This window comes from Oncorhynchus nerka, linkage group LG13 (assembly GCF_034236695.1).
Source record: "Oncorhynchus nerka isolate Pitt River linkage group LG13, Oner_Uvic_2.0, whole genome shotgun sequence".
NCBI lineage: Eukaryota > Metazoa > Chordata > Actinopteri > Salmoniformes > Salmonidae > Oncorhynchus > Oncorhynchus nerka.
Genome location: NC_088408.1, coordinates 28005686 through 28017820, shown reverse-complemented (window position 1 = coordinate 28017820; position 12135 = coordinate 28005686). Strand labels below are relative to the sequence as shown.

General features: G+C 41.0%; 1 protein-coding gene across 1 annotated transcript in view; it reads left to right on the top strand.

The window, feature by feature from the left end:
* Window positions 1-1775: 1775 nt before the first annotated feature.
* The window catches only part of tulp4a (TUB like protein 4a), a 53701-nt gene continuing 43341 nt past the window's right edge, over window positions 1776-12135 (top strand). The window contains 1 exon segment of the mRNA XM_065026306.1: window positions 1776-2112. Within this exon segment, the coding sequence (XP_064882378.1) occupies window positions 1861-2112 (252 nt within the window). The 5' untranslated portion in view covers window positions 1776-1860.

The following is a 12135-nucleotide window of genomic DNA, read 5'->3' as shown; positions in this document are numbered from 1 at the left end:
TTTGTAAAATGTCCAGATCAAATGGGACAATGCCGGTATTTCTGTCTGTGGCTTTCTAGTTAACTAGGTACTTAATCATTTAGTTACCCGCTTTAGGTATGCAGTAAATAAGCTGCTAAATTGCTAGCTGGCTAATGCAAATTGTGCCAATATTTAGCCGAATGGACTGATATTATTATATGGTCACGGTTATTTAGCCCGTTATTCGCTAAGGTTAGCTAACGTCACTGATTGGGCTGTGCTGCCAAAATACCAAAGTATCAAATACTTGCTTATAAAGAAATAACCCCAATTTATGGTGCTAAACCAACTTGATTCTGGAAACTAACGTTAGTTAGCAGTGGTTTATAAGTGTATGCTATTTATTGGAAATCGAATAGCTATGTTTGGATAATTATGGCACTGAGCTGTTAACTAGCTGCTGTATCAATATATATTAACATAGTCTGAATCAATGATTTGTAAACCGAACGGGATGGCCAATACGTTTGACAATGGAAGGCTCCAATGTTGTGCCTCCCATCGAGTTGCTTCACAGATCACAGCCGAACAATATTTGTAGTATTTTATTGTCCTTTCTTTTGCGTCGTGGTCTTTATGACCATTCGCCATGCATTCTCGCGTTGTTGATTTCTCTCTCAGATTTCTCTCTGAGTCTCAACAATGTGAACACAAACGGCGCATTCGGGCTGGTCTTGGCATATTTATTGCTGCTGTGTTTTCTCAGGGGTATCAGTTCTCCTTGATCTTCTCCTTGATCACTCTATATAAAATGTTTATTTTTCTCCCTTTTTCACAGCACTCCTTGACGGGATCCCCGACATAGATTGGAAGGCAAGCTGGGTGACATAATGATTTTGCTGGGAGAAGCAGCACTCCCACGGGTTGGGGTTGACAGCTGGGGTTTATTCATTACACCAAGTCTTTTGCAAAACGTTTATTAAACGGACGCAAACGTAACAGGGAGGGCCCAATAGAAACTCTCGTTTTAGTTGCAACACATTTTGTTTTGGACTCATGATTACAGCCCTGATGTGAGGAGTCCCATTTCATACATCGCATGGAGAACAGGTGTTTGGTTCAGCAGTGATGCCACACCGAATTGGACCATATTCAGAATAATCGGATGCTCCAGATTGAAGCAATGGATGGTTTGGAATTGAGATTTGATGCCTGCATTCTATGAGTTTTTTTTAGTGCTCTGACATTTGCCTTTTGACATGCACTCAACAAATTTGTTTCTTACAGAGCTAATCAAGGCTCCAAGAATGAATGTTTTTTAAACTTATTGCATAGTTCAAAGTTGTTGGAGGAGGTTTGTTAAGTTGTTAGGTTAGTTGGCTTTGACTGCAAACAAAGGAAAATAGGTTTTCTTATCCTGTGATCGGATCTACTGTAGTTATAAAATTCCACTTTGTGTTAAGTAAAAAAATGTGTTCATGGATAACATTTGGTAGTACGCAATGTATAGACCAATACTTTAATCTTTCACCTCTGGTCAATACTCATGGAGTCAGTATCACATTGACAGGACTTACTGATTTAACAAATCGAAATGACCTGAATGTGTGCCTTTGAACTTTTATGCAATCTTCTACGAAATCACCACTGGCCAACCATGTTATTTAGATAATTTAGTGATCAACAACTGATCAGACTATTTTCTTAAAAACATATGGGAACAAACACCTAGATAGACTACCAAAACGTCAAATAATATGCAGCGTCTGTTCCACGGCGCCGACACGAGTTTGCCTGCAGCGGAGTGGAAGCGCTCATAGCTGGACTACCATCCTTATCAAAAGGCGCGACCTACAGGATTCTTTTACCTCATCGTGGAACGAGTTGCGGTCGGCAGGCATGTTCGCCGCAGTGGAGCATGGCCCCGTCCTGTGCAGCGACTCCAACATACTCTGCCTGTCATGGAAGGGCCGGGTACCCAAGAGCGAGAAGGAGAAGCCGGTGTGCCGGCGGCGCTACTATGAGGAGGGCTGGCTTGCCACAGGGAATGGGAGAGGGGTTGTCGGGGTAACGTTCACATCCAGCCACTGCAGAAGGGATCGGACTACCCCACAGAGGATCAACTTCAACCTGAGAGGACACAATAGTGAGGTAATAGACATGTTTATTTTGTGATTATAAATGTGCACATTGAAGTAATGTTAGTATAGAATCCTAAAGTATTTAGAATATATTTTTATCTTGCTTTTCATGATTTCTAACATCTAATAATACATTAGACAGTTTGTCTGTTTCATATCATTCAAATGTTGAAGTCTGGGTAAAGTAACATTGTATTACCAATTTAATTACTCTCATATACGGTATTGTTAGTCAGTGAGCTGGTATTACTGTGTTTCCTGTGTAAGAGAGAGGAGAGTGGCTGTTGGTTACTGTGGTTCAGATGGACCAAGCTGCTGTGTCAGTATTCCACAAAGCAGCTGACTAGAGCGGAACCCTATAGTGACTGAAGTACTGACTGACTCCCGCAAGAGCTGGTCCCGAGCCTGACCACAGTCCCCCACATTTTATTTTAGCCATATGTGACGCAGCTCGTTTGGCAGTCATGGTTCCAGCGATTTTACACCCTATAGGCAATATCACAATGAGCAAAATGAACCCAAGAAATAGGTTAAATTATCAGAGTTTTTCATGTGGCCCATTTATATCATAATACAGGCTATCTGTATTACTGGGCTATATCAGAAGTTTTTCTTATTTTATTTTTATATATTTTATTGTTTTGTATCATTTTGTTAGTTTTTTTGTTGCCCTTTTTTCTTCTCAATTTCGTGGTATCCAATTGGTAGTTAGTCTTGTCCCATCGCTGCAATTCCCGTACGGACGGGAGGCGAAGGTCGTGAGCCGTGCATCCTCCAAAACACAACCCAGCCAAGCTGCACTGCTTCTTGACACAATGCCCGCTTAACCCGGAAGCCGGCCACACCAATGTGTCGGTGGAAACACCGTACATTTGGCGACTGTCAGCATGCACTGTGCCCGGCCCGCCACAGGAGTCGCTAGTGAGCAATGGGACAAGAACATCCCTGCCAGCCAAACCCTCCCTAACCCGGGTGACGCTGGGCCAATTGTGCGCCGCCCCATGGGTCTCCCGGTCGCGGCCGGCTGCGACAAAGCCTGGACTCGAACCAGGATCTCTAGTGGCACAGCTAGCACTGTGATGCATTGCCTTAGACCACTGCAACACTCTGGAGGCCCAAAACTAGTTTTTTCCTCTCTCTTCCCTCTGCAGCAGACATTTGGTGAGCAGTATGTTTGAAACACAGAATCTCAATAAAATCACAGTATTGTCATCACAATACATATCGCATCGGCACCTAAGTATCATGATAAGATCGTGAGATCCCTGGCAATTCCCAGACCTATACAATATTGTGTGCTATAACTTGGAAAATAAATACATGTGACTCTATGACAACATAATGTTTGTTTCCAACATTAGGGCTGATAAATATGGCTTTGTGTTTTGTTTCCATGCCATGATACTAACGATTATTGCAACTACTGGAATCGTCCCAGCCCTACTAAATTATAGCTTAATCATATTTAGGAAGTTCATTTTCTTAGAAAATAACTGCCCCGTGCTTCTCTGGCCATGCATATATCCCAGTCTATTTAATAGATAACAGACACTCGCCTGATCTCGCACGCCCAATTAGGAGAGGTATGGCTACTGAACTTGAAGCAGCAAGATTGATGAGAGCAGACACTTGCACTTTTTCTTATGTTTTGCATAGCCTACCCTTTAGGCGCTGGAAGATTTGCAGGCAGAGACAAATAAATGGGTTATCAATATTTATTGAAAAGGCACCTCTACTCACGTTGGTTGAGTGCCCTCCACTTCTTTCCATTTATAAATATTTGTTTCCACACACTGGTGAACTGCACTGCAGCCTAGTCATGACATAGGGTGGTGGCAGGTAGCCTAGAAGGCATCCTAGGGGTTAGAGCATGTATTCCCAAACTGGGGTACGCATAATGCCGCTGGGGGTACGCCAAATAAAAATGTGATTCACATTTGGAAAAAAAAAATATTTTTTTATTTATATGCTTTGACAAAAAAAAATCTTCACATTTTCAAACAGTCCATTTATATTTTCCAACGGGGAAATACATTTGAGTGAGTTTTTTTTTCTCCCCTGAGCAACCTCGTTTCACTCGTTTCATTAAACCATCTGGTGTTCAGCTAATAACAACACAATGTCAAATACAGGTAGCCTAGTCAAATGATTAACATCCAATCTATTAACCGTTACTCTCTCGGGGGAATTCCACAAACGGTCCATATGTAGCCAAACGTAGCTACATAATGTCGTTTGCTCGAAAATTGATAAATTGTTAAAAGAAACTAAGGCCCATGTCCATAGAGACACATACCAGCTCTACTGGTAACGTTAGTACTGCTACTACCAGCAGTACTACACCTGCACCTGTCGACGACAAGTAGTTCTGCTTCCACGAGCACATCCAATGCTTAGCATCAGTAATTCTACATTTGTTTTTAGCTCAGCTAGCATGGACACTGACAGTTGTGAATCTGATGCAGTCAAAGAGCTACTGCCCCCGTAACCGGGAAAGCACCGAACAACAGACCGGGGCGTTGGACCATCGAAGAGGTGCAAATATGATGAGAACTACATTGATTTGGGGTTCACTTATATTGGAAGTAGTGACTTTCCTCAGCCACAGTGTGTTATATGTGCGGAAGTACTTCTCACAACTTGATGAAACCAGACATTTAGAAACAAAACATGGCAATTTTAAAAATAAGCTACGGGAGTTTTTTGAACGAGAATTAAGACGACTTTCGAGAAGTAAGACATGTATAAAAGCAACAGATACCATTAATAAGAAGGTGCTAGAAGTGTCTTATGGTGAGCTACTGAGTGGCTAGGACAGGCAAGCCCCATACTATTGTGGCGGACTAAATTCTTCCTGGGACAATGCTGGGGGAAAAGGACAAAAAAAAACTATACAGACAATGTCTTCATCAAACAACACTGTTTCACGACGCATCAGTGACATGGCAAGATATGTTTTGAAACAGTTACTGCTTTGCATACAAGCCAGTGAACTCTATTTGTTACAGCTGGATGAGTCAACAGACGTGTTGGGCCTGGCACAGCTCCTGGTATATGTCCGTTACATTTATTGGGGGTCAATTAAGGAAGACCTCTTCTGGAAACCAGGACAACAGGAGATTATATTTTTAAAGTTCTGGACAGCTTTGTGACATCAAATGGACTTTGGTGCTTGATGTGTTGGTATCTGTACTGATGGTGCAAAAACCATGACAGGGAGACATAGTGGAGTGATAACACGTGCAAGCAGTTGCTCCCCGATGTCATTTGGGTACACTGCAGCATCCATTGAGAGGCTTTTGCTGCCAAGAGAAAGCCTGACAGCTTGAAAGACGTTTCTGACACTACAGTGAAAAAAAATTAAAGTAAGGCCACTGAACTCTTGTGTATTTTCTGCACTATGCAATGATATGGGGAGCGACCATGTAATTATTTTACAACAAACATTGATATCCAACGTGCGCTGGATATCAAGGGGCAAAGTATTGACACATTTTTTTTGTTTAAATTGAGAGACGAGCTTAAAGTTTTCTTTACTGACCATAATTTTTACTTGTCTGACCACTTGCATGATGATTTCTCACACGAATGGCCTATCTGGGTGATGTTTTTTCTCGACTGAATGATCTGAATCTAGGATTACAGGGACTCTCCTCAGCTATTCAATGTGCTGGACAAAATTGAGGCTATGATTTAAGAAGTTGGAGCTCTTCACTGTCTGCATTATTATTTTTTGTGCAAATTAACTCAAGCTTACGGACAATGTCAAATGGGATATAGCAAAGTACCTGAGTGAGTTGGGCGCGCAATTATGCAAGTACTTTCCCGACACGGATAACAAAACTGGGTTCGTTATCCCTTTCATGCCCTGCCTCCAGTCCACTTACCGATATCTGAACAAGAGAGCCTCATCGAAATTGCAACAAGCGGTTCTGTGAAAATTTAATTTTATCAGAAGCCACTGACAGATTTCTGGATTGGGCTGCACTCAGAGTATCCTGCTTTGGTAAATCGCGCTGTTAAGACACTGATGCCCTTTGCGACCATGTATCTATGTGATAGTGGATTCTCGGCTCACACTAGCATGAACACTAAATACAGGCACAGACTGTGTGTGGAAAATGATTTAAGACTCACACTCTCCAATACAACCCAACATTGTTATGTGCATCCTTTCAAGCATACCCTTCTGATTAATGTGTGTGGCAGGCTTACAATGATGGCAAAAAAACACATTTGAGTGCGCTGACCCTAGTGCTAGAGGGTGTACCCAGCTGGAGGTTGAATGTTTGAATGGGTACGGGACTATAAAAAGTTTGGGAACCACTGGGTTAGAGCATTGGGCCAGTAACCGAAAGGTCGCTGGTTTGAATACCCGAGCCGAGAAGGTGAGAAATCTGTCTGTGCCCTTGAGCAAGGCACTTAATCCTAATTTGCTCCAGAGGTGTCGTACTACTATGGCTGACCCTGTAAAACAAAACATTTCACTGCACCTATCCTGTGTAATCTAATCTGCGGCGACAACAAAATATTTTAAGCCCAAAGTTGTCTGTCTGACCGCCCGCATGCACCATGAAAAATGTTGACCGCGCTGCAATGATCTATGCCGGGGCCCGTGGGAATGCAGCCATCTAGCTCCAAGTACCTAAACTGACACAATGTTTTTTTATGAGGTTGTTGAACTAGGTTTGCAATAGGTGTGTGTTAAGGGATTTTGGTTGATTCTCATTTTACCCACTTCCAGTCACGTTCATTCAAGTACATGTTCATCCGAAACAACAGTTCCCCCTTTCACAATTTCCCTAGTAATGAAGTCTGTAATATCCTTCCCCAGACCATATTTCATATAAAGCAATAAATAAGCATATGCTTTGGGAAATGTAAAATCCATAATTTGGTAGCCGGGCGCATAATTCGGTGTCTCTGACAGTGTGGAAATTAGTTTGCCTAATGAATTCTATCAGGTTATGACGAATGTGCTTACTCACATCACATCAGCGCTCTGTTGAGTAGTGAAGAGAGGAGGGAACCCACTCCCATGACCAACTGACCAGGGTCTCCACTCTATATTTATGACTGGCTGCTGGCCTGAACAGGGAAATCCACTTTATCAGCAGTTATGGGAAGGGCATCAGTGCCGCTGTACTTTGTCAGCATGGGTAATGATGTACCTTCATGTTAAATAGGACACCTCACAGAATAGAATAGGCCAAAATCTAATGTGAGCTCAAACAGAACAGCCAAGGTCAATAACTACGACAGACAAGATTAGATTGGTCATAATCACCAGAGCAGCGACAGTAATGGGTAGTTTAGTCCTTCAGTGTTTTCTGCCATCTGAATGGATGAGTTGTTTGGATCCTGGACAGGAGTGGGTCGCAGGGAATGAAGAGAAATGCTTTTAAAGACACGCTCCGGTACTTTGGTGACAAAGTGTTTTTTTAAATCTCCCGCTTTGGACAGGATGTGTCAATGTGCAGTTCATACATGCGTAATCTATTAGCAGAATTACTGTCTTACCTCAATTGGCCAAAAAATCCATAGTTTGAAAGCAACTTTTCTTGAAGCTGTGCTGTGCCATATTCCCTACATTTCCCCTCATGTGGGCCAGCCCCTAGCAATTTTAGTTCTAGCCATTAAGCTTCAGCCCCTTGCATTTGAGTGACAGCTAGCAAGAGGCCTGCTCAGCATTATCCAATGAGGGTTGCGGGGCAGGTCCAATGGCTCAGTGGACACAGCAGAGTGAGAAACCCATGAGAAGTTGCGCATACAATGCCTTCAGAAAGTATTCACACCTCTTGACGTTTTCCACATTTTGTTGTGTTACAGCCTGATACAGACGTCCTTCCTAACTCAGTTGCTGGAGAAGAAGGAAACCCCACAGTTGCAGAGTTTAATAGCTGTGATAGACAAAAACTGAGGATGGAACAAAAACATTGTAGTTCCTCCCTTATCGATATATCGGTGAGCATATCGGAATATGCCAATATTATCTAAAAATGCCAACATTGGCATCGGCCTGATGTCTGTCTAGTTTAACGGCGATGTGAAAAACCGATGTCAAAGCTGATGTGCATACCTATATAACGTAAGTAGATGATGTGATGACATCACAAAAAGAAAATGATGCTACACAGAACAAATGATGCTAATGTAATGACTACACAGAACAAAAACAGAAAAGTACTAAGGGCACACTTCCAACAATTAAACAAGAAGTTGAGCAGTCATCTGAAAGAGTAAGAACATTTCAGTGAGACAACTCAAAGGTGAAGTCCATTGATGCCAAGATAATGGAATTCTTTGCCCATGACAATCAACCGTCCTCTGTCGTGGATGATGTTGGCTTTCACCGTCTGGTCGAGCCTCGATACACACTATTTTTCAGATGTTGCCCTACCGGAGTTGTACGTTTCAACAATACTGTGCATCTATGAGCTACTTGCTATGGGCGTCACTGCTATTAGCTTCACTACTGACATTTGGACCAGCCCCATGAGCATGCTGAGTCTGACAGCACAGTGGGTTGATGAGGATTTCATACTGATAAAGGCATATTGCATGCTCAAGAATGTGCTGGTTCTCATACCACTGCCGCCATTTCAATGGCATTTGAGAACATGGTTGAAACGTGATACCCTCTGTCATGGCATTGAAACTCCTGATCAACAACTGCCAACACAGACCATGGGGTTAAAACTTACAAAAGTACTTGACTGTGAACAAGAGATTCGGTGACATTCTCTCTGAGCCTCTTACTGTGTCGCCACCATGGTCGATGCTATGTACAAGGACCGCTACTTCGATGCAGACAAGAAACAGGGTTTATGTGAAATGTTACATACACAGCTGGATAAGATGGAAACGGACACAGTGACAGTGAGCACCGAGGAAGAGGACCCACGATAGAAGAGGCCATGGACAGACAGAGCTAAAACCACTGCTTGACATGTATGATGAAATCCTGGTTGAGAATGAAACGACTGAACAACAAAACAACACAGCAAGTTAGTGAAATAAATAGATTTTGATTATATTTGACTGGTAATGGGGACACACGTAAATGCCAACAAAATAACTTTTTGGTGTGTAACCTTTTATTTAACTAGGCAAGTCAGTTAAGAACAAATTGTTTTTTACATTGACGGCCTACCCCGGCCAAACCCGACGACGCTGATACTCCCAATCACGGCCGGATGTGATACAGCCTGGATTCGAACCAGGGACTGTAGTTCCGCCTCTTGCACTGAGATTCAGTGCCATAGATCGCTGTGTGTGTAAACTATTTAACTGTACTAGAATGCTTAAAAGGCAGCAAAAATGTTTTATATCTGTATAGTTTTTTTGGCAAGGAAAATATTGGATTTCGGTATCGGCCAATAATGTCATGTCAGTGCATCCCTATCCTCCCCAATACTAACCTAATTGACAGAATGAACAGAAGGAAGCCTGTACAGAATAAAATGATTCTAAAACACTCATCCTGTTTGCAATAAGGCACAAAAGTAAAACTGCAATAAATTTGGCAATTTAAAAAAAATTGTATGTACTGAATACAAACCATTATCTTTAGGGGAAATCCAACACTGTAACTAGTGCCTGCAACCTGGTTCAGGTTATCTGTTAACCGACCAGGGTAGTTACAAACAGCACAGGAATTAAATCATTATCATGTATTGATCACATCTTTACTATTGCTGCAGAAATGTGCTTTTAAAGCATTATCCAAATCCATTGGATGTAGTGATCACAATATAGTCGCCATGTCTAGGAAAACAAAAGGTCCAAAGGATGGACCTAATCTAATGTTTGTGGTCATACAAGTTTTGTATTGATTCCTATGTTGTTGATGTAAAGAATATTTATGGTCTGTGGTGTGTAATAAGGAGCAACCAGACACTGCACTTGACACACTTTATGAAATTACTAATAAGCACCCACCCATTAAGAAAATTACTGTTAAATCCCTGTGGATTGATTTAGGAAAAACATTATGTGGTTGAGAGGGATGAGGCAAAGCAATGACAAATAGGTCTGGCTGCACAACCGATTGGCAAACATACTGCATATTGAGAAAGCATGTGACTAAACTGAATAAAAAGAAATGACTACACTATGAAACAAAAAAAAATTACATAAAGAATGATAGTAAAAAGCTTTGGAGCACCTTTAAATTAAATTTGGGGCAAAAAGGCAAACTCTGCTCCATCATTCATTGTATCAGATGTCTCATCACAAAACCCACTGATATTGCCAACTACTTTAATGATTTTCATTCGCAAGATTAGCAAACTTAGGCATGACATGCCATCAACAAACGCTGATTCTACACATCCAAGTATAACTGATGAAATTATGAAGCATTGTCATTTTGAATTTTGTAAAGCCAGTGTGTCTATGTATGCGGATGACTCAACACTATACACATCAGCTACTACAGCGAGTGAAATCACTGCAACGTTTAATAAAGAGCTGCAGTTAGGTTCAGAATGGGTGGCAAGGAATAAATTAGTACTAAATATTTCAAAAACTAAGAGCATTGTATTTGGGACAAATCATTCACTAAACCCTCAACTGAATCTTGTAATAAATAATGTGGAAATTGAGCAAGTTGAGGTGACTAAACTGCTTGGAGTGACTCTGGATTGTAAACTGTCATGGTAAAAACATGTTGATACAACAGTAGCTAAGATGGGGAAAAGTCTGTCCATAAAAAAGTGCTACTCTACCTTCTTAACAGCATTATCAACAAGGCAGGTCCTACAGGCCCTAGTTTTGTCACACCTGGGGTACTGTTCAGTCTTGTGACACAAAAGGGACCTCGGGGAAAATACAATTGGCTCAGAACAGGGCAGCACGACTGGCCCTTAAATGTACACAGAGAGTTAACCATAATAATATGCATGTAAGGCTCAAGGTGGAGGAGAGATCGACTTCATTACTTTTTTTGTATGTGTTGATATGCTGAATGTACTGAGGTGTCTGATTTAAACTACTAGCACACAGCTCGGACACACATGCATACCCCACAAGACATGCCCCCAAAGTTCTCTTTACAGTCCGAAGTCCAGAACAGATTATGGGTGGTGCACAGTACTACATAGAGGCATGGCTACATGGAACTCTATTCCAAATCACGTAACTGATGCAAGCAGTAGAATCCGATTAAAACATTTATTTAAAAAAAGAAAAATACATCTTATGGAACAGCGGGGACTGTGAAGAGACATGCAGGCGCATACACATAAGACACACTCTACACACACATGCGCATGGATGTTGCATTGTAAATATGTGATAGTGAAGTAGTGGCCTGAGGTAACACACAAACACATCACCAAGTATCATTCTTAATTTTTTCGAGCATGGTGGTGGCTGCATCATGTTATGGGTATGCTTGTCATCGGCAAGGACTAGGGAGTTTATGAAAAAAATAAATGTAATCTATCTAAGGCCAGTCAAAATTGTTTAATGGATTTGCCCTAGAAAAGTGTGGGGAGCGAGAGAATGTTTTTTTCATTTTTTAAATTAAACAATAAATAAAAACATTTAAGTGGATAAGGAACAACAGTACTTTACCACATTGCCCTAGGCCTAATGTGAGCTTCAAGAGTTATATTATTCCATGTGAAAACCTACACTATTTTTCTTAAAAATAATGAAGATGTTACAATGTTATAACCATGAGAAATTAAACACAGTGGGAAGTATAACTTGTGACAGTTCATTTATTCCCGATTTAAAAATGAATAATATATATATATATATATATATAAAAACTTCAATCTAATCTCGTCATTTAATGTGATGTATAGGGTAATAGAGTAGACTATTTAAAAAATGTAAATCTAATTCAAGAATGATTGCCAAACAATTGTAATCATATTAAAATGTTGATGTATAATAATGAGTTCATTACCTGAATGCATATATACAGTGGGGCAAAAAAGTATTTAGTCAGCCACCAATTGAGCAAGTTCTCCCACTTAAAAAGATGAGGCCTGTAATTTTCATCATAGGTACACTTTAACTA